At 43.1% G+C, this 24,160-nt stretch overlaps 1 protein-coding gene across 1 annotated transcript in view; it reads right to left on the bottom strand.

Annotated features, from left to right (window-relative positions):
- The window catches only part of LOC132532690 (protein cordon-bleu-like), a 93,389-nt gene extending 69,453 nt beyond the window's left edge, over window positions 1–23,936 (bottom strand). Inside the window, exon 1 of the mRNA XM_060170996.1 lies at window positions 23,678–23,936. Within this exon, the coding sequence (XP_060026979.1) occupies window positions 23,678–23,718 (41 nt within the window). The 5' untranslated portion in view covers window positions 23,719–23,936. The remainder of the gene's footprint in view (window positions 1–23,677) is intronic.
- Window positions 23,937–24,160: the final 224 nt, after the last annotated feature.

The raw sequence follows: 24,160 nt of genomic DNA, 5'->3' as shown, positions 1-24,160 counted from the left end.
AGTGACCCAACAGCATGACCTGAAGGAGGTGCACACAGTGAGGGTACAGACATCCAGGGTGGGCAGAAAGCATGTTCCCACGTATGGCCACCAGAGTCCTCTCCTACCTGCTCCACCCCCACCCAGAGTGGTGTTATATTTAGACAGATGCTGTGCATGATTCCAGACTCAGAAGCCATGCCCTGAGGGTCCTCCAAGGGAGAAAATCCATAAACACTTCAGGGGACAGCCAGGATCTGAACAGTGAATGGTCAGCCAGCCCTCCATAAGAGATTTTTCACTTTCTAGAGGATTCTAGAGATTCCAAGACAGCTGGTGGTTGCAGGATTGCCGGTGCCTGGTCCTGTGGGATCTGCATGGCTTCTACTGGCCAGTCCTGCCTTGCACACAACACCCACGCAGTCGCAAGGACAGCCTTGTCCCCTGTAGAACACGGGGCCTGAGAGGGAAGGTACAGCTGTTGTGGCTCTCAGGTTACCAGCAGCCCCAGCCCTGTATGCCAGCCCAGCACCCGGGTTCTGGGGAGTGAGTGGCTTAGTTCTCTTTTTTTTTCTTTCTTTCTTTCCTTTCTTCCTTCCTCCCTTCCTTCTTAACTTTTTGTTTTTATTTGATTGGTCAGAGAGAAATTGAGAGGAGAGGAGGAGATAAGGAGAGAGAAAGAGACACCTGCAGACCCACTACTCATAAAGCTTCCCCCTTGCAGATGGGAGCCGGGGACACGAACTTGGGTCCTAGAGCTTGGTAGCATGTGCTGTTCAACCAGGTGCACCTCCTCTTGGCCCCTTCTTATTATCTTTATTATTATTATTTATCTGCTGCTCTTTCCCAGAAGAGCTTTGGAGAGTACTTAGCAAAACAGAGCGAAGTCCGAAGTTCCAGGTTTCCAGCCGAAAAACCAAAAGTGGAAGTGCAGGGAAGCAGACAGAACTAGACAGGTGGGAGAAAAGGAGAGGGTTTGGGCAAGTCCAGACAATTGTCTGTGAGTGCCCTGGTGGCCTCACTGAACTGCACACTTGTGCCTCTAACTCTTAGCAGTACAGGAAAGACTTTGAGAACTGAGTTGTGAGACACTGCACCATCCAGGCCCCAGACTGCCTACCACCTGCACACCTAGTGTGGGGTGGGGTCTGCTCTCTTTCTTTAAAAAAAAAAAAAAGAAAGAAAGAAAAGAGAAAAGGAATAAAAACTGAGCCCAAGGAAGTCATATGATGCATGTGTATAGCCCAGGATTCACTGCCTGGTGCTTCACTGAATTGAATTTTTGTAAGCAAAGCTCCTGAAGACACTGCAAAAGGTCTGGCCACATTTCAAGTAGAGATCCAGTGGAGTCAACAGCCTAATAAGATTGTCAACATCCTTGGAAGATCTGAATCAAAGACACAGAGAGTATCAGAATGTAGGACTTAAAATGTTTAAGAAATGATTCAAATTTACTCATCCCATGAAGGACATAGATATCAAATAAAGACTTGGAGAGGACAGGTGGTGGCACACTTGACCAGAAGTGAGGACCCAGTTTCTTCAGAGGGTAAGAGTCATGAGCAATGGAGCAGTGACACAGGTGCCTCTTCTCTTGCTTTCTCTCTGCATCTCTAAAAGAAAGAAAGTGGGGTTGGGTGGTGGCACACCCAGTTAGACGCACATAGCACAATGTGCAAGTTGGAGTCCCAGATCCCTACCTGCAAGGGGTCCACTTCACAAGCAGTGAAGCAGGTATGCAGGTGTCTGTCTTTCTCTCCCTCTTTCTGTCTTCTCCCTTCTCAGTGTATCTCTGTCCTATCAAATGACAAGGGAAAAATATAAGGCCACCAGAAATGGTGGGTTAATAGTGCCCAGCGACTGAAGGCAAGAAAGGATGGAAGGAAGGAAGGAAGGAAGGAAGGAAGGAAGGAAGGAAGGAAGGAAGGGAGGGAGGGAGGGAGGGAGGAATTAAGGACAGGAAGATCTTGAGAAGGAGAGAAGAAAGAGGGGGAGGGAGAGAAACATGGCCCCAGGGAAAGATGGGAGTCCCCATGCAGGCACTGAGTCTGTCCCAGTGGCAAAGAAGTGACAACAAACAAAATGTAACAAGAAACACAAGAAAAAATTTCAGCATCAGTGACCATGAGGAAAATGTGAATGAGAACCAAGACTCAATAGCAACACACTATAAGAACAACTAAACGAAAACATCTTGAAACTGTCAACAGCTGGCAAGAACAAAGAACTACTAAAAGCATCCTTTAGTAGTGGGAGTGGACCTACACCAAATAGGTGGAGTCACTCTGGAAATCAGCTCAGCTGTTTCCTGTAAAGTTAAACACCCATTAACCACATGACTTGGCAACCCCACTCTTTGAATTCCACTATGGAATGAAATTTTATCCTATACAGGAACATTCTTTGCAACTCAATATAGAGCCACACAGTCGCAGAGCAGCAAAGCAACCATTCTATCCTTAGATGTGTGGGTGGATCTTGGAGGATTCAGTCACTAAAACAGAATATTCTGCAGCAGTAAAAACACAGAAAATGACTGTCAAGTATCTGAGCTGAATCTCAGATGTGGTGTGCTGAGTGTGAGTATGATTCTTTCTCTGGTATCCACACAAAGACAGAAGCCTAGTGACAGAGAACAGACCACTGGCTGCTAGAAAAAGACTACATACAGACTGGTGATCTGAGACAGTGTTAGGGTTGGTGGAATGTTCTGCATCCTGACTATGGTGGTGTTTGTCTGCATCCTGACTATGGTGGTGTTTGTCTGCACAGACTTATGCATCCTGCCTGTTCATTTAAATACCAAAAACTAGAGAATATAAAAAGCAAACCAGAACTAAACTCACATACCAGTCTTCAAGATGGATGACCCTGGAGAATCCTTCTTCCACCCCAATATGTAAAAGTAATCCTGAAGATACCCAGAAGTACTAACAGGTATAGAGGTGACTTAGAAAGGAAGTGAGGACAGGACCATTGAAGGAAAAAAAGTGTGTGTGTGTGTGTGTATTTGTGTGTGTGTGTGTGTGTGTGTGTGTACACACACACACACACACACACACACAGATATAGACAGATAGTTATATAGTCAGCCCTTATCTGTCACCTTGGGGGAACTACTGCAGTTTCCAATGGAGGGGATGGGACACAGAACTCTGGTGGTGGGAACTATATGAAATTATAAACCTATTTTCTTATAATATTATAAATCAATATTAAATCACTAATTAAAATAAATAAAAAATAAAAGTAATGCTATGTGTCTTTAAAATATATCATATATATTTATTTAATATGTAAAATATTACTAGCATATATAATTTGGTATATATTTTATTGTCTATTCATATAGGTACATTGTGTGTGTGTGTGTGTGTGTGTGTGTGTGTGTGTGTGTGATATGACATATAAGCAACTCTAGAGGTCAAAATGTATTGCCTTCACTGTGAAAAATGTTGACACACAGATTTCCCACATAAGGAAGGAAGTGGAGACAAGTCTGTAGCATTTACAGCAGTGCCTCCCAATCTCCCACCACACCTGTGCTTCCAATTCACCTGTGCGTGATCATAGTCTGGAGAATAAGAGAAAGCCTCTGATTGAGACACACTGGCTTACCCTGTTTCTGACTTACTGTTCTGCCACAAAGATTTTGCAAGTTAGTCTATTGGACTTTCCTCTTTCTTATTTGCGATTAATAGTAGGTTACAAGATTGTAAGATTATAGTGTTTAGTTCCACATCACATCCACTATCAAATTCTGTGCCTCCACCCTCCCACCTCCCAAAGATAGCCACCATAGTTCTCACAAGCCTTAGAAACAGTTTATTTGCTTCTTTTTTTTCTTTTCAAGGTCATCTGTTTCAGATTCCACATATGAATGAAATCATCTGGTAGTCCTCTTTCATCTCTTTACTTATTTCACTAATCTCCTTTAGTTACATTCATTTGTCCCAAAGGACACAATGTCATCTTTTTTGACTATACAGTAAGTAGTATTCCATGAATTATATATCCCATAACTTTTTTAGTCATCTGTTGATGGGCATTTAGTCTATTTCCACTCTTGACTATAGTGAATAATGCAGCTATGAATATAGGGGTGCATGTGTCCCTTCTAATTAGTGTTTCAGTGTCCTTTGGCTAAATGTCTATGAGTGGTACCGCTAGATATAAGACCACTCCTTCTTTTCTCTGGCTGTCTGCTCACCGAAACCCATGCAGAGAAGTCACAGACACCCCCCCCCAGGGGCACCCAACCTCCTGAGCTCTGCTCCTGACACCTACTACATGTGCATTCCATCCAGATACATGTGCACTCCATCCAGACCAGCACCAGGAGTGGGTACTCTCCACATACTGCAACCCCTTCTCTGGGAACTTACTCACTCTCAAGTCTCTGGACAAACTAGAACTTGTTCTGCCTTCAGGGATGAGTACTCTGTAAAATACTGCTTCCCTTTCTGCTGCACTGGTCAGGAGCACAGTGACCGAGTTGTGCACATAGCTATACACAGACTCCCTCTCAGAGGTGACATCTCTCCTCTCTTCACTGCTCCATTCCCTGACTTGTCCTGATTCCACCCGTGTCAACCTCTTGACATGTTTATTCACAGTCACCAGTATAATTTCTTAAAAACAAGGGAGGAGACACAAAATAATTTACTCGGATAGTGTGCTGCTTTGCTATGTGCCTGACCCAGGTCTGAGTCTGGCCCCCATCACACTGAAGGAAGCTTATGTGCTGTGTTGTCTCTCACTTTTCTTTCCCAAAAGCCAGTGAAATGGAATCAAGGAAATAATCTGCTGAGTAGCTGGCCTTGCACAGACTCTGCTGGCCTGTCCTATTCCACTGTCACTGACAGGGATGTCTTTACAAAGACAAAAAAAAAAAAAAAAAAAAAAACCTGACCAGAAAATTAAAATAAAAAGGAAAGAAAGGAAGGGAGAAAGGAAAGAATGAAGGAAGGAGTGGAGTAATGGAAGCAAAAACAGTCTGGTATCTTGGTGACAAGGCTAGGCACACACACTCCCAGACCCATCAAGTCACATACCAAGTGTCACCTACTTCCTACAAGTCTACACAGACAACAGGCCAAAGAATTGACCCCGAGTCGGGGGATTTCCTGTACTACCTAATCCCAACCTTCATGTTTACCTCTTGGAAAAAGTTGTCTTAAGCTGCCAACAGTCACAGATCTGCACTTTTCCAGACCTTTTCACTCTTCCTGTGATCATGAGGGGGAGAAAAATCCCCAGTGAGTAAACCTCTCAGTGTCCATTTGTGTGAGCTAATCCTGGTGCGTTATTTCCAGCTCCCACGCCTGGCTCCTGGGAGCAGCAAGAATGAGGATGATATTTAAGACCTGTCTCAGCAGAACCATTTTTGGAGAAGGTGTTCCATAAAAATAAACCTGCCTTCTCCTGGTCCCACCCTCCCTGTCTGAATGCTCTCCCCTTTCTGGGTGTTCCTGGGGCAGCCTGTATACATGTCTGAAACAACACCTGTCATAATCACTTGTTTAGAGCTAAGTCCTCCCACCTACACTGAGGGCTATTAGATCAGGAATAAATTACCCACACCCCAGATGCTAGCACCCCAATGCTCTTTAATCATGAACCATGGAATATATTTTAAATAGTGTTCTGAAAATATAAATGAATCTTTTCACTTTTAACCATCTATAATATGGAAGCAAACATAGAAAAAACACAGATTATTAAACTCCATATTATTATTAATTATTATTATTATTATTTGCCTCCAGGGTTACTGCTGGGGCTGGGTGCTGACACTTTGAACCCATTGCTCCTGGAGGCCAGTTTTTTCCCATGTTGCTGCTGCTATAATTGTTGTTGGATAGGACAGAGAGAAATTGAGGGGGGAGAGATAGACACCTGCAGGTCTGCTTCATTACAAGTGAAGGTAGGGAGACTGGAGGTAGGGAGACTGGAGCATGAACCAGTGCTGGTCCTTGTGCTTTGCACTATGTGCACTTAACCCAGTGCGCTACTGCCCGCTCCCCATATGAATTTTTTTATGACTTTATTGAAGGGTTAATGGTTTAGAGACCAGTTGTTTGATAGGTGTCTGCAAAATACTCTCACTCCCAACTTAGGTTCTTTCCACCATCATGCACCTGGACCCTGCAGCCTCTTCCCTGTCCTCCTCCAGAGTCCTTTGCTTTGGGGCAACACAACAAACCTAGTCCAAATTCTATTTTATGTTGTCCCTTTCTGTTCTTGTTTCTTAAGTTCTGCCTACAAGTGAGATTGCCTGGTATTCTCTTTTTGTTTTATGTCACTTAACATGATTGCTTCCAGCTACATTCCAGATGAAGTGAAGAAGGTGAATTCCATCATTCTCAACACAAAAGCTTTGGGTGGTGTGTCCTACCTGGTTTTACATCTTGGATTTGAAAGTAGAGATTTTTGTGTATGCAACTAACTGAATAAAGGATCTATTAACTGCCCCACCTTTCTTTTTAGAATGTACAAAGGTAGAAATCCTGGACTTAAAAAACTTTAAATACTTCTAGAGGAGGACCTTTTCTTAAAAAAAAATATATTATCTTTATTTATTGACTAGAGACATCCAGAAATCAAGAGTGAAGAGGCCATAATAGGGAGAGAGAAAGATAGACATCTGAAGCACTGCTTGACCACTTGTAAACTTTTTCCCCTGCAGGTGAGGAAAGAGGGCTCAAACCTGGATCCTTGCTCATTGTAAGATGTGTCCTTAATCAGGAGCTCCACCACCCCAGCCCCAGAGGACTTCTTTTTTGTTTTAAATGGGTACTTTATACAATTTCCAAAATTAAAGAAAAAAAAGCAATAATCCAGTCTAATTTTTGACTGGGGGGTCTTCAATAAAATTAAATTTGTATTACTTGCATTTTTTATCTCTGATGCTGACTATTAACCCCAGGCCTTGTGAATAAAACTGAATTATGAATTGGAGAAATATAGTGCTGGTTAACAATCCATCTTTGAAAAAGACTAAAAGCAAATAGTCCTGAGGTCACTTTACTCAGTATCCTGCCTCAACACTGACTTGTCTGCAAGGTTAAGTCAAGTGGTGACTGACTTAAAAAAAAAAAAAAGCTGAATAGGATTTCATTATATATATAGACCACCTAGGTTGCTTCCAGGTTTAGACTATTACAAACTGTGCTGCTATGAACATAGAGACACATAGATCTTTTTGGATGAGTGTGTTCAGTTCCTTAGGTTATATCCCCAGGAGAGGAATTGCAGAGTCATAGGATACATTTATTTCTAGCCTTCTGAGAGTTCTCCAGGCTGCTCTTCACAGGGGATTCTAATGCCAACTTTGTCCCAAGATGGTGGAAGAAGCTGATCAAACTAGGGCAATAGAAGATTAAAATGTAGTTTGACTTTCCTTTTTTTTTTTCATTCAATCATTTTTTCTTCATACAAGTAAATATCTCTGTCTTTTCTGATTAGTAGCTTGTCTTTCAGACAAATAGTTCTGCAGGAAAGGAAGTAGACAAATGGATCCGAAAGTATTTTGCAGAGAAGTTGGTGCTTGGTGGAGGATGCCTGTAAAGCTGTCCATCACTTCCCAGTGATCAATCTGCTCACAACCCAGTGTAGCCTGAGCACCTGCTTGCATCTCCTGGACTATCATTTGCATTTGTTTTTAATACTGTTCTGCAGTTTGTTTTTTAATGTTGAATTTATTTACTTGATAGAGATAAATGAAGAAGGGTGAGACAGAGAGAGAGAGAGAGAGAGAGAGGCAAAGACATCTTCAGCACTGTTTCATCATTTACAAAACTATCCCCCATGAAGGTGGGACTAGGGGCTTGAACCCGGGTCCTTACACATGGTAACCTGTGTGTTCAACTGAGTGTGCCAGATCCCCAGTCCCTGACTATCATTTTCTAAAGTAACTTGTTTCAGGGACCAGGTGGTGGCACACCCAGTTAAGCACCCACATTGCAGTGTGCAAGGACCCAGGTTCAAGCTCCCTTAGCCCCCTCACCTGCAGGGGGAAACTTTGCAGATAGTGAAGCAGGGCTTCAGGTGTTTCTGTCTCTATCACTCTTTCCCTACCCACCTTTTGATTTCCTTTTGTCTCTGTCAGTAAATAGATAATTTTAAAATGTATAAAAACAATAATAAAGCAATTTGTTTCAGCCATATGAAATGCAAGAAAATGGGGTGGAGGTAGATAGCATAGTGGTTATGCAAAGAAACTCTCATGCCTGAGTCAATCCCCCACACAACCACAAGCCAGAGTTGAGCAAGTACTCTGGTAAAAACAACAACAGCAAAATGCATGAAAATGTACACAGACCTCTAAAGAGGATTTTTTCTTCTTTTTTTATTTTGCCTGCAGGGTTATTGCTGAGGGTCGGTGCCTGCACTATGAATCCACTGCTCCTGGAGGCCATTTTTTCCCTTTTGTTGCCCTTGTTGTCATAATTGTTGTTAATGATGTTGTTGTTATTGGATGGAACAGAGAGAAATGGAGGGAGGAGGGGAAGATAGAGAGGGGAGAGAAAGATAGACACCTGCAGACCTGCCTCACAGCTCTTGAAGCGACCCCCCCCATGGGTGGGGAGCCAGGGGCTTGAACTGGGATCCTTGTGCTTTGCGCCATATGCGCCTAACCTGCTGCGCTACCGCCCAACCCCTTGAAGAGGGTATTTCTGTGACAGAGAACAAGCAGGCCTCACATATACAGTTCTTTCAGTCAAAGTAGAACTCACAGGCTGGCCTCCCGGAGAGCAGCGGCAACAATATCTTTATTCATATAATTCATTCAAAGACTTGCTGGGTAGCTGAATGGCTGAATATCGGGCTAACTGACCGACTGACTGATCTTTCACCAGGACTGAACATCTGAACCTGAATCATGGGTACTGCTTCAACCCACCCATCTGAGCCCTACACCACACCAGAGTCAGTACCTCCCAGGTAGCTCCAACACAAAGTCAGGCTAATTGTCACCAGGTCACACCCCAAGCCCCAGGTGCATTGGCAGACTAAGTGCCCAGGCTGAGCAGACACCACATTCATAATCCACACTGGGCAACCTGGGCACTGCGACAGGCATTATTAGAAACCACAACAGAGCAAGACACTGGGACAAAGGGTACCTTTCCATAGCTGACTGTGTTCTTTTCCTTTAATAACAGGCTGTCAATCACTTTGAGCAACTTTATATAAACAACAATGCATGCTTAGGCTGGGGAGGGGGTAATCTAGTGGTTATACAGAAGGACTTTCATGCCTGAGGTATCAAAGATCCTAGGTTCAATCCCCAGCACTACCAGAAGTCAGTTTAGCAGTGTTCTGACAAAAAAAAATCATTTGGACTAGAGTGATATGATAACATAATGGCTATGCAGAAAGACTTTCATACCTGAGGCTCTGAGGTCCCAGGTTCAATCCCCACAGCACCACCATAAACCAGAGCTGATCAGTGTTCTGGTACCTCACTGAAATAAAATACATTATAAATAAAAGTGCATGCTTGGGTCCAGAGAGATTGCATAATGGTTCTACAAAAAGACTTTCACACCTAAGGCTCCAAGCTCCTAGGTTCAGTCCTCTGAACCACCATAAACCACAGTGGTCTCCTCCATGCTAGAGTCCAAAAACCTCCTTCAACTGGTCGCTGGCCTTTAGCTTCACCAGTCTCCTCTCTGAATGCCCAGACTGTACAAGAGGTGCAGGTTCAGTCCCTGAGGACCCATATCAACACAGCCCAGATCTGGCCTCACTGCACTACAGACACCATCACAGACACAGATGGACGGGCAGACAAGAGGATAGGACACCCTGGTTTTCTTCAGGTCATTCCCATTAGAAACTTTACTTTGAAATATCTTATTGCTGTAGTGAAGTGAGAAGACCAATTATTTTTTCCCAAAGGATCACAATTCAGATGATAAGAAACTTGCTTACTCAGAGTCTTGTTTTCACTCCTATGACTACTTTGTTTCCATTTTATTTATTATTGGGTGAGGGCAGCTCTGGCTTATGGTGGTGCAGGGAATCATAGGTTCAGGCATGAATCTTATGCAAAATCATTATGCTGCCTCCTCAGCCCTATTGTGACTATTTGCCAAGAAGACATGAAGCAGGGGACACAGCAGTCACCACAGTGCTGCTGATTCCTTATCCACCCAGATACAATGCTCACTTCCCAGGTAGTCAGTCAGTCCTGGCGACTCATTTTCTGGCAAGATCTAAATCACTGGCTAGATTTTCTCAATGTAATGCTGAAACTGTGATGACACGATACACCCAGGGGACTGCATTCTTAGAAATAAGCCACTGATTTCAGCAATGTGGAAAGGTCTAGATTCCACCAATTAGGGTATCTTAAAATACTGTCAATATCGATGTTTTCGCAAACCATAGCACTTGAGTTAGTCAAACAGACCAAACTCTCATCACTCCTGTCAGCTAAAGACGGCCTTCTAACAGAGGAAAACCCATCACATTCCTTCAGCAAAACAACTGAGCCGTTTTAAGAGAAAGTTTGTCAAAGAACAAACATTGAACACTTTATCAGGTAATGTGCTGGGGATGAGGCTGATAGAGCTCTTAGATCTCCTGTGTTCAAACAAATTCACAAAATTTAGACTATTAGGCTGGGGAGACAGCATAATAGTTCTACAAAAGACTTGCATGCCTGAGACTCTGAGGTTCCAGGTTCAATCCCCAGCACCACCATTAGTCAAAGCTGAGCAGTGCTCTGGTCATTCTCTCTGAATTGCAAAATAAAATAAAATAAAATAATTTAAGTTGTCCACTGACCCAAGACTGTGTAAATGTCCTTGAGTAACTGGTTCAGTTTATATTCCTTTCCTGACACTACTTAGTAGATCTACAAATTTCTTAGTATTTTTCCTACCAAGAAAACATATGCATTTGGAGGCCAGGTGGTGTCGCATCTAGTTAAGAGCACATGTTACAGTGCTCAAGGACCCAGGTTCATGCCCCCAGTCCCCACCTGCAGGGGGAAAGCTTCACAAGGGGTGAAGCAGTGCTGCAGGTGTCTCTCTGTCTCTCTCCCTATCACCCCCTTCCCTTTCAATTTATGACTGTTTCTACCCAACAAATAAAGACTTTTTTAAAAAAATTAAAAAAGAAAATATATGCATTTTGAGAAGTGCACCCTCTTATTTTCCAGTGAGTAGTCTGCAGAGAGGCAAATAGAATATAGGGGACAGACAGCTGACTGCTCAGCAATGGACTCGCCTGCAGATGTTCTACCCTCCGTTCTACTCACTAAAGCTGGATGGCACAGACTGGGTGAGAGCCAAGTCTTCCTCCCAGGTGAGAGCTAAGTCTTCCTCCACAAACCCCACCAGCCCAAAAGACAGGAGACTTAACTCGAATCAGACTGCCACAGCATCTCCATTCCTGTCACATGGAGTGAGGAATGAAGGGCTCACTATAAAGATGGCCTGGTTGTCTCAAGTCCTTTCTGCAAAATCCCCCATCCCTCTTAGAGGGACCCCTGTGCCTAGAAGAGGGGACACTGTCTCTACTCGGACAAAAGAGCAATGGAAGGGCTGGGGAGACAGCATAATGGTTCTGCAAAAGCCTTTCATGCCTAAGACTCTAAGATCCCTGGTTCAAATCCTCAGCACCACCATAAGCCAGAGCTGAGCAGAGCTCTGGTATTTCCCTCTTTCTTCCCTCTGTAACTTTCTCTCTGCATTTCTTTCATTAAAATAAATAAAATACTTTTAAAACAATAATGTAAAATCTGGTAGGAAGCCTTTATTTTCCAGTGACATACATTTTGAATGTATAAAATAAAAACTCATTCTAATGTCAGTTAATAGTTAGTATCACCAAAACACTTCAATGTGTAAGTAAAAATGCCATGAAAGTAAAGTGCAAACATCACATGAGTGGATTATTAACACTTAAAACACAAGTCAGAATTCCTTCCCACTGGCCCTACCCACTGAAATCTGTGTCCTTATATAATAATCATCTGAAAGCCAGAAGCAGAGAAGTAAACATGAAGTAAACCCCATAGACATATAATTTTCTTCTGAATTTGTCATTCAAAAGTGTGGTCTGAAAAGCAATGTTTTCCACAGACCAAGAGTCAAAACAGAGACAAAAGGGTTGTTCTTCCAACTGCACATGTTTCCAACTGTCAGTTTTAACTCCCAGGAAAGGATTTCACATAGATTTAGGAAAGCATTATAATGGGGGATCCATTAATTTTTGTGAGAATGATTGGACATGTTTTTCTACTTTTATTTTTATTTTATTTATTTATTTATTGTTGATAGGATAGAGACATAAGAAATAAAGAAGGAAGAAGGAGATGGAGAGAGAGAGACCTGTAGCACTGCTTCACTTGCTTTTACTTGTGAAGGTAGACCTGTAGCTACGTAGGCACAAGGGGCTTGAACCTGGGTCCTTCCGCATGGTAACTGGGCACACCATCCTCCAGTCCTATGAACATACTTTTCAAGGATACAGATTAAAGAGCACTTGCTTGCCCAGAGTCTCAGTGAGCCAAGTAAACCCAACTTTCACAAAAAGTCCCTAATGAATGCCAGGTAAATGCTTAAAAAAAATAGCAGCAGACAATGAAGATGGTTCTTGCCTTCAAAGGCTTTGGCACCAGGGCTGGGAGGTGGCACACCCAGCTAGGCCACATCTTATTAGGCACAAGGACCTGGGTTTGAGCCCCTACTTCCCACCTGCAGAGGTGAAGCTTCAGAGCAGTAAAGCAGATCTACAAGTGTCTCTCTTTCTCTCTCCCTCTGTATCTTCCTATCCTCTTTCAATTTCTCTCTCCTATCTACAAAAAAAAAGTAGAAAAAAGAAAAGAAAAAAATGGGAGAAGTAGATTCATATTCCTGGCACCAAGCCCCAGCAATAACCCTGTTGAGGAAAAAAAATCATTTGGCATTAGCAGTGTCAATGCCAGACCAAAGGGCAGGAAGGTCATCACTCAGTTCTGAAGGCTCACCCTCTGAGGGGTGAGTATATACTTGAAAGGACACTAGGTTTCTCCTCTGTGTGATGGGATGACCACTGGTGAAAAGTGGCCACTGGATGCTAGATTTCAAGATTTCAGCCATTTGACAATTTCACCTCTAAGATAAAGAAAAACTACTTCCAACTTCTGCGCTCATTCCAACCCCCCACCCACCCAGACCCACGCACAGGATAGGAGAGTCTTGCCCTAACAGCGGTTGGGGGGGGGGTTTGCCATCATAGTCGAAGATGAACATGGAGACATATGGCAAGTTCATAAAGGACATGCTGCCTCCTCCTTTTAGAAAAACCTACACACACACACACACACACACACACACACCAATTCTTTATTCCAAAAATGTGAGACACTGTGGTAGATTTTATATTTGTTTGTGTTTACCAGCTCCTTGCTTTTACCAGTGCTTTGGCTTATGGTGGTTCTGGGGATTGAACCTGGGACCTTTGGTGAGTCAGGCATGATAGTCTGTTCCTATAATATGACGCTATCTCCCCGGCTCACAGTAAGTGTTTTTACAGGACAAATACTAAGGAAATGTTTCAAATCAAAGTCTATTCTCTGAATGCTAAAGAGTGCACAGAAAAACTTCATTCAGGAGAGACTCAACTACGGATCACTGTGTCAGAAGTGAGATATGGCAGAGGGTGTGAAGCAGAATGGGGCTGGTAAGAGAGACACAAAACATCACATTCCAATGAAGGTTTAAATCTGAACACTAGTAACATGTGCACTCAACCAAGTATGCCACCACCCAATCCCCTTTAATTATATTTTTAATAGTATTAATTCCTTGATTTCTACTTCTTCTAGTTTACTGTTTGCAATGTCCATCAGAAAGCTGCATTTTTTTTTCTTTCATTTGTCACCAAATTTGCATTCTATGCTTATGATTACTGTGAGATTCTGGGTATTTTGCTAGCCTTTTGAATCTTTAAAATTACAAAATGAAATTAGATATATGATAAAAACTTATTTTCCTTGGTGAATAAAGGTGCAGACTTTATGTATTATTGCTTTTATTAATCTATCTATAGAATTTGCCTATAATTGATCATTGACTTTGTTATTTCTGTTGCTTGTAATTTTGATCCTGTACTAAATGGTTTTCCTAAACAATGTTTACTAGAAAATAAATAAGAGTGAAAAAAATAAATCTGAATGCTGGTCTGCCCCTCTGACAGACCCACATTCTTTCTTCCTGTCTAATGTCGACACCCTGTTAGCATCATGATGGAAAATTGGGTTTAGACCTAGAGTAGGAGGAAGAAAGCTTTCACTTCTAGCCCAAAGCAATTCTACATGATAATTATAGAAGGCCAGATGGAAAGGCAGGAAGACGGAGGGGGACCTTGGCAAAGAGCCGCTCTCAGTGGGAAACTGCAGGCAGCCAGTCTCTTTCCAACCTAATGGTTTGTCATTGGACATTAATGGATTTTGTTCTTAATTAGCAGGGCTCTGGTGAACAACACTCTATGTTGGTGTCAAAAATGAGCCACATAGACATCAGTATATACTTTTTCTGGATCATCACTTCTACCCAATTCAATTTTAAATTCAACTCTCAAATTATTAAGTTTGAAAAAATAAACTTATCAAAATCTGACTTGGAATCTTGGAGTCTTGCCAGATACATGAAGTCAGATTAAACAGTAATCTTAACCCCTCATACACTCGGACACACACACAATCATGAGTCTACACGCTCATTCACACATGCTTTCATATCACATGTGCTCACACCCACTCACTTTTACACACCTACACAACCTCACAAAATTCTCACACACTCAGAAACAATGCTCGCACAGATACACTCGCTGATGCACTTACAAATACACTTATACACATATACACTCACTGGCACTCAGTTTGTGTTCCAAGTTTCTGAATATGTTTGCTTATTGGTCAAACAAACAATTGGAGAGGCAGCCCTTTGATTTCTCTCCCCTTCTGCAACTCCCCAGGCCATGACACCCTGCAGCTAATAGCAGAGCTTTGCAAAAACCTGTCATTTTGGGCAGCCCCTCTTTTTTTTTTAATCTAATTTTTTGTTTATAAAAAGGAAACATTGACTAAACCATAGGATAAGAGGGGTACAGCTTTGCACAATTCCCACCACCAGAAATCTGTATCCCAGCCCCTCCCCTGATAGCTTTCCTATTCTTTAACCCTCTGGGAATATGGACTCAAGGTCATTATGGGATGCAGAAGGTTGAAGGTCTGGCTTCTGTAATTGCTTCCCCGCTGATCTAAGCCATCTACACCTGACCAGAATGGGCCCCTTCCCACTCCCCTCTCTTCAAGGACCCAGGCCCAGAAATTTCGACTTACCCATACGTTATAAGGCAGTACCCTTTTGGTACAAGTATTGCGTGCAAGGTGTAGAGGATAAGAATAAATGTCTTTTAAAAAAAAGAAAAAAGAATAAATGTCTTACAAAGGTGTATCCTGTCAGGTCTCTAGGCCTTCACCAGAGCTCCAGAGGTAAAAGAAAAAAAAAAAAAAGCAAAAACTGGTTCTGTTTCCTCTTCCCCAACACATTTTAAAGGCCAAGTAATAAGAGGACGTGGAAAAGGTAGAGCCTTACACTCCTGGGTGTTGCTATAAAATGTTATAGCCACAGTAGAAAAGTAGCAGTTGCTCAAAAATGAAAGCTAAAAATGACACGTCACCCAGAAATCCCACTTTGGGATACACACACACACACACACACACACACACACACACCAACACCAGGTTAGGTTTTGTTACACTTGTGTTCACAGCAGCATTAATCACAGCAGTCAGAAGGTGAAAGAAAAGGAGCCATCAGTAGCTACATGGATGACTGCATGTGGGATATACAGACTGTGGAAGATTTAAACCTACATAAGGAAGGACTTCTGACACATCAGAAGACACGACTGGATCTTCAAGACATCATGATGAGAGAAGTTAAGTCGACCCTAAGCAAAGCTACTGATGAGTCAGTGTACTGATAAGCCATCTAGAAGAATCAAGCTCATATGGGCAAAAACTAGAATTCTGGTCACCAGCAGCTCGAAGAAGAAAGAATGGAGAGTGGGTATGGAATTTTGGCTTGAAAAGATCATAAGTTGATGAAAAAGTAGATGATGGTTGCACAGTAAAAGTTTTTTGTTTATTTTAGCTATTTATTTGATAGGGATAAAGAGAGTGAGAAGGTGACAGAGAGGGCTAGAAAGAGAGACACTTGCAGACCTGCTTCACTACTTGTGAAGCTTCCCCCCTGCAGGTGAGGAGTGGGGACTTAAACCCAGGTCCTGTGCATGGCATATGAGCACTCTATCAGATGCATCACCACCCAGCCCCAGTAGTAGTTTCTTTAATGCCCCCAAACTGTACAAATAGAGAGCTATCATATATCACAATGGATGGAATAGCAGCCATACAAGAATGAAGTCCTGTCTTCCATTCCCAGCACTGCATATGCCAGAGTGATGCTGTGTTTTTCTCTCTGTCTCTCTGTAATTAGTAAACAAATCTTAAAAATAAATTTATTTTAAACAGAGGTTGAGCAGACAACATAAGACTCATGCAAAATACTTTCATGGCTAAGGCTTGGAGGTACCAAGTTCCCTTCCTGGCACCACCATATGCCAGAGCCAAACAGTGCTCTGGTAAAAGAGAGAGAGAGACAGAGAGAGAGAGAGAGAGAGATAGAGATGGAGAGAGAGAGAGAAGGAGAAGCATTAGAAAGAAAAGTATTGGAAATACTATCTCTGAGCCTAAGATAGATATTGGAGGCTTTGGGGGTTAACATACACTTTGAGGACTGTTTATTTCCTTTTAACAGATCAAACTGCGGTTGGAGGCAACTAGTGGGGAGATAATGATACTACCTAAGCCAATTTAAATTTCCAAGAAAACTTTGTAAAGAAGCAAGAGTGAGATTAGAAGGAAAAGTAACAGAAGGTTTTAAGGGATGAACCTGCAGTAGAGAAATCTCTGAGCCTAAGAAAGATATTGGAGAATCTCTGAGCCTAAGAAAGATATTGGAGAGAAAAGACTATCTTTCTCTCTTTCTCTCCCCTTCTCTGTCTCCCCCTCCTTTCTCCATTTCTCTCTGTCCTATCCAACAATGAAGACATCAATAACTACAACAATAAACAACAAGAACAAAAGGGAATAAGTAAATAAATAAATAAAAAGGAAAAAAACTGGGAGTCGGGCTGTAGCACAGCGGGTTAAGCGCAGGTGGCGCAAAGCACAAGGACTGGCATAAGGATCACGGTTCGAACCCCGGCTCCCCACCTGCAGAGGAGTCGCTTCACAGGCGGTGAAGCAGGTCTGCAGGTGTCTATCTTTCTCTCCTCCTCTCTGTCTTCCCCTCCTCTCTCCATTTCTCTCTGTCCTATCCAACAATGACAACAACAATAATAACTACAACAATAAAACAACAAGGGCAACAAAAGGGAATAAATAAATAAAATAAATATAAAAAAAAGAAAAAAAAGGAAAAAAACTCACTGAAGGATCAGAGGAAGTAGCACAGAAGCTTATGCAACAGACTTTCATTTCTGAGGCTTTGAGGTCCCACCTTTGATTCCTACCACCACCATTAAGACAGAGCTGAGCAGTGCTTTGGTTTTAAAAAATAGTAACAATAATAGTGAGTAATCATATAATGATTATAAAACAAGATAAATAGTAAAATAAAAATGACATAACATTAGGACTAGGTAGAATGCAGACATTACCATGTGCAAGGACCCAGGTTAAAGTCCTCAGTTTCAGGGCCCGATAGTGGCACACCTGGTTGAGCACACGTATTACAAAGTACCTGGGTTCAAGCCCCTGGTCACCACCTGCAGGGGGAAAGCTTCACAAGTGGTGAAGCAGTGCTATACGTGTCTCTCTGTCTTCCTATCTCCCCCTTCCTCTCAATTTCTGGATGTCTCTATCTAATAAATAAATAAAAGATAATAACAACAACAACAAAAAGTCTTATCTTCCCACCTGCTGGTAGGAAAGGTTCTTGAGTGGAGCAATGCTATAAGTATCTCTCCTTCACTCACTATGTCTCTCTCCATTTCTCTCTCTCTCTCTCTCTTTAAAAAAAATGGGAAGAAGACAAAGGAACAAATGGTCACCAGGAATAATGGTACTGTAGCAGTCATGAAGCCCAGGATAAGCCTCCCAGTTGCAAAAAAGAAAAAAAAAAAGAAAGAAAGAAAGAAAAGTATATACCACATCAATGTGCAACAGAATAAATTATTTATCCTTTGAAGGAGCAAAAACAGTCTGAAGAGAGATATTAAATAAGCAAATAAAACTCACCAACAAAATGACAGTCGAGAGTAAAAAGATATTATCAATGATATAAAATATTTGTAAGTAGAAACAGTACAAAGATGAAGATATAAATCAAAGCATTCAATGAGTCATAAACTGTCAAATCTATGTTCCGTTCTAGATAAAGAAACTAAAAAAAAATTATATCATTAAAATTAACCAGTACAGAAAATCCACAGACCCCACAATTACATGAGAATAAGAGAATCCTTTCCTAAAAACTTTTAGTTCCTTTAAGTCTCATTCAGAACCAAGTGTTCCTATTTTTAAATATTCCCATTTTGCCTCTTAGCAGACTTGGGCATTCAGTATCTCGGTTCACTTTTGAAAAATTCAGCTCAGGTGGTCCGGGAGGTGGCGCAGTGGATAAAGCATTGGACTCTCAAGCATGAGGTCCTGAGTTCAATCCCCGGCAGCATATGTACCAGAGTGATGTCTGGGTCTTTCTCTTTCCTCCTATGTTTCTCATTAATAAATAAATAAAATATTTTTTAAAAATTCAGCACAGTTGCAAAAGTCAATTTGACAGTACATTCAACAATGAACCACAAAGTCCTAGAAACCTAGGCTACTCTTATTATGATGTATAAATAAATCACATGATTAATTACTCAATGATAATTATGGATGCACTCTTGGACAGACATATCAGATGGCTTTACAGCTCAGTCCCAAATGAAATGATCACTGAACACAAAGCCCCTTGTCTGTGAGAGCTGCCCAGGGCTCCCCTAAGCATGATTCAGTCAGGATGGCACTTTTTGAGCAGTGGGAGGCAGGGTGTATTTTGGGAGGTGAGCAGAGGAGAGTCCAGCCTGCAGACTTCACACCAGGGACACACCATTCCCATTCTTTCACAACCACTGGGAAATATTTAAGAAGCCCTAGGATCATTTTACAGTACAACAGAGAAACGGCCTGCATGCCTAATTCATTAAGAAAAAAAGTCAAATGACAAAAAAGTACAATCCCTAGTCCTGTGTTCCACTGTAATCCCAGCAACATCTAACTTTTATGTTCTTATATGAACTGCCAACACAGAGGACAGCTCAAAAAAAAAAAAACATTAAAAAAACAGTTCAGGGAGTCGGGCTGTAGCGCAGCGGGTTAAGTGCAGGTGGCGCAAAGCACAAGGACTGGCATAAGGATCCCGGTTCGAACCCCGGCTCCCCACCTGCAGGGGAGTCGCTTCACAGGCGGTGAAGCAGGTCTGCAGGTGTCTATCTTTCTCTCCTCCTCTCTGTCTTCTCCTCCTCTCTCCATTTCTCTCTGTCCTATCCAACAATGACAACAACAATAATAACTACAACAATAAAACAACAAGGGCAACAAAAGGGAATAAATAAATAAAATATTTTTAAAAATTTTTAAAAAAACAGTTCAAATTAACTGAGGGAACGTCTAGCGTAACAAGAAATTATATGTTCTATTATTTTTAAAGAATGTAAACACATTTTCTAACATGTCAGCCAAAAACCAAAAGGCCTTAAAAAAAGAGAAAAGGCCTAGAAGCCTAAACCTTTTATTATGGTATATATTTGTTAAGATTTTATAGTATTTATAAAATGGGAACAGTTGACAAAGACAGTATCATTGTGGCAGGTTCATATTGACTGTCAAGACCAAAGACTTTTTATGCTTAGTATTAGCTATATTGGATGCTGACAAGACTAAACCAGCTCGTTACCCACTTAATTTTTTAAAATTTATTTCTTAGGAGCTGCAGAATAGCTCACCTGGATAGTGTGTCAACTTTGCCCTGTGTGTCTCAGATTTGAACCAGGTCCTCAGTACATTCAAGGGAGCTTCAGTCCTGTGGTCTCTTTCCCTATCTGTCCTTCTCTTTCTATCTGAAAAAGTCAGACCAGAGTGGTAAAACCTTAACGATTACAGTAACGAAGAAAAAATACTTCTTGGTCTAGTAATTTGATTAAATTGCTACAAATTTATGCAGAATAGTGAACAGCAACGAAATCTGTATGAAGCTCACATTGATTAAAATGACTCATAAATTTAGGAAAATTAAGTGCTGAGGTTTCCTTGTCATTCTCTGCCATTATCCCTCTCTGAACAAGTCAACTTGGAGAGGTGAAATCCTGGTAATGACCAAAAAAAAAAAAAATTCAAAGACTTCCACTAATTTTTCCAAAAGTGTAGCACTGAATACAGCCACTGATCAAATGTACTAGCGGTCCTGAAAACTATGCTACAGAAATATGCATTTCCTCCATAGGAAAAAAAAAACACCTTCTAAACCCCCAAATTCTCTTAATCAAACAGGGGCCAATGAAAATCTTGATCCTGGGCTCCACAACAACTAGTAGGATCTCACAAACCTAAAAGAGGACTTAAATACATTTTTAAAAGCTTCACCAAAAGACCATTTGCCTTGATCTGTATCTTCAAGTATTCTGTCAACAATGCCACTTTAACTGATCTTTAAAATTTCTTAAAGAATCACATAAAGTCTTCCTTCTTATAGAAGAATACTTTTCCCAGACATGGAAGTTAGTCAGAAAGCACTGCTTTAATGAAATTACTAATAAAACATACAATTCCAACCCAATTAAAAATGTCAACTCATACCCCCAACAAAGATGATTCACATCAATAAATAATTTAGTTAAACACATGCCCGAGGGGCTAGGTGGTGGCACACCTGGTTGAGTGCACATGTTACAAAGCACAAGGACCCAGGTTTAGGCTCCCAGCCCCCACTTGCAGGGCGAAAGCGTCATAAATGGTGAAGCATGGTTGCAGGTATCTCTCTGTCTCTCTCCCTCTCTATCACCCTCTTCCTTCTCAATTTCTGGCTGTGTCTATCCAATAAATAAAGATAAGAAAAAAACAAACACATGCTCAGTGAATATGCAATGACTAACCTGTTTGTCCCTTTAGTCATTCTCAAGAAGAGTTACTGTAGCTTTTTTTTTTTTTTTAGAATGGGAAACTTCAGGGCCAGGTGGTGGTGCACCTGGTTAGGCACACATGTTACAATGTGCAAGGGCCTGGGTTGGAGCCCCATGTTGCTACCTACACGGGGAAAACTTTCCAAGTGGTGAAGCAGTGTTGCAGGTGTTTCTGTATCTATCCCTCTCTATCTCCTCCTCCCCTCTTGATTTCTGGCTGTCTCTTTCCAAAATATAAATAAATATAATTTAAAAAATTAAAAAGAATGGAAACCTCCTTCATTCATTGTTCCCTGCCCATCCATTCCCACCCCCCACTCCCCACCACACACACACATACGAGAAAAAGTGGTTTCAGTCAACAGCACAACTTCATCCCAACTCAGCTTCCCTATCATGTGGGAAAGTCAATGCTTACAGTGAGTTTGAGTTGATAACCATTAGTGAAAGCACAGAGAACACAAACTTTCCAAAGGCACATGATAAACACTGCAGGATTCTCCTGCATTAGAGGGGCAGGAAAGAGCCAAGAGGCAACCACACTGGTCATTACTAAACATGCAATTCCTGTCCATAAGTACCTACCAAGGTATTCTTCTTGATAGCTCTTCATTAAAGGTACTAAGGCAAATGACAACGCTCAAGTAATCAGAGAAGTGGAAGTTAAAAAATAATATATCTAACAAGGACTTTTAAACTAACAGATTAGAAGCACTATGTGTGGAAAGAACCCAGCTCAACAGGAATAAGAACTCCTCCAGCTTTATTCAAAGTCTTTGTATTTTTCCCTGAGGCCTCAGCTTCTCAAGGCACTGCTCACAGTGAATGCTCAGTTCAGACTCTGGGCAGGGAATATCAGGCTGAGATTCATGGTTTCACTTCTACAACCTGATTCCCTGGAAGACCTGATTCCTTTTAAGAATCTTACTAGTACATTTTGGATTATTTTTCTGGTCTCTTAAATGCTCTGCTTTTAATATTTCTCTATAAGGTGACAGTGATAAAGGGGCTCGGCCTCCTTAAGCAGACTCATAAAACAGTCTAAGAAAGCTAAAAACACTTCAAGGTGATTCTTTTTTAATATTCTACTGTCTGTTAGAGATAACAACTACATCAAACTGGGATTCCCCACACTTATTTTCTTTGAGGGAGATTTGTTTGTTCAAAGGGAGTTACATAACCACTACTAAAGTCACTGCAAAAGAAAATTCTTTTAAAGATCTCTCAGCTTCCGGATTATTTGATTTTGCTAACCTGGCTCTCTTTTGTTTATGACATTCAAGGAAGAAGATTTTGTTTAATTGCTGTAATCCAATTTGAAAACTCTTTGCTAATTTGGGCAACACAGCGGCAGGCCTAAGGGCACCTGGGCAGGGTGAGTCAGTGGGGACACAACTGCAAAGAAAAAAGATTAGTTGTTCCAAAGCCGCCTTGTTCAGGACCAGTTGCTGGAAAGTGGGCCCTTCGACAAGCAGGTGCAAGGCCCACCCAAGCACACTCATTCCATTTGCAAGACTCACGGGGTGCTCCAGGCCTGCTGGAGGGCACAAGGCCATAGTGCGGTTGCGCAGAAATGGCCAGTCCCAGGGGCCACGCAGAGGACCAACCTGAGGAATGGGAGCCGGTCCCCCACTCTCAGGACCAGTCTACAGGGCAAGTCACTCGGGTGTTGCTCTCCTGGGGAAGCCACTATTCCTGTGAGTAAAGTCTGCTTGTCACATGCAAACCCTGCACCCAAGATACGGGGATGGGAAACTGAGGTGCTGGGGCAGATGCAGGCTACCACTGAGGTGAAGAAAAGTCTTGAATTTAATTACAATGATGGGATCTCCAGAATATATGGCGGAACCCAGGGGAGGCAGGAGAGGGGAATCAGTTGTCATAAAAACCTCCAGGGCAGTGCCCTTTACATAATCCCCAAGGCAACCAGATCAGGTATCTTGCAGCACCGGGAACCTCGAAGCCCCCAACTCAATTTTGCAGGGAACACGGACAGACTGCGGGGCGGTGAGTGCCCGGGGCAGGCGGACGCCAGGCGGCCAGAGTCCGGTGTGGACTCTGAGGCCATGTCCTACCTCGCCGGAGCCCTGAAGGAACCCCTGCATGGGCCAGGGAAGGCTTAGAGCAGAGGGCGGGGGAAAAGGGTTCTGTCAGTCCGATCCCCCCACCACCACCCAAAAAAAAACCATTCAAACACCCTGGAGCAGAAAGTGATTGGGCCTCAGACTGACACTGTTACTCGGGCAACGAGCCGGGCAGCAAAGTTCACAGCACGCCCACCCCCACCTCCGGTGAGGTCCCGCCTGCCAGAGAAGGGGAGCCCCAGGAGCGCCCCGAGAGCGCATGAGCTCCGGGAAACGCCTGAGCCGCCTGCTCCCAGCGCACTCGGGTGCAATCCGCGCCACGGGCCCGACCCCCTGCACCCCGCCTCTAGTGAACCCCGAACCACCGCTGCGCTTACCCGCTGGGAGGCTTGGCCGACAAGGCGCCCGGGGAGTCCATGGAGCCGCACTGCCGAGTGAGCGCGGCCGCCGCCCTCACCCGGGTCCCCTGCGCTGACCCATCGTCCTCCCACGCTCTGCCGGCTGCTGGGCCGGGCGGGCCAGAGCCGGAGGGCGGCGCGGGCGGGGGCCGAGCAAGGTGCGCCGCACCCCCGCCCCGCCTGGCTGCTCCCCCTCCGCCCCCCCAGCGCCGCCCCGCCCCGCCCAGCCCTCCCCCGGCGCCCCGCGGCTACCAGCGGCTCCCGGGCCCAGAGAAGGAGGAAGGGGCGCTCCAGGCACCTGCATCCCGGGTCCACCTCACCGCCTAGGCCCAGGGAGAGAGGGAGGCTTTCAGCACCTGTACCCCTGCCCTGTGTCTCCGAGCGGCTCCCGGGCCCAGGGAGGGAAGGGGGATCAGAACACCTGCGCCTCCACCCAGGACAAGGGCGCCCTGCACTGAGCGT

The sequence above is a fragment of the Erinaceus europaeus genome, chromosome 14 (assembly GCF_950295315.1).
Source record: "Erinaceus europaeus chromosome 14, mEriEur2.1, whole genome shotgun sequence".
Taxonomy (NCBI): Eukaryota; Metazoa; Chordata; class Mammalia; order Eulipotyphla; family Erinaceidae; genus Erinaceus; species Erinaceus europaeus.
Note: the sequence above shows the minus strand (reverse complement) of the source record. Positions and strands in the feature narration are given on the sequence as shown.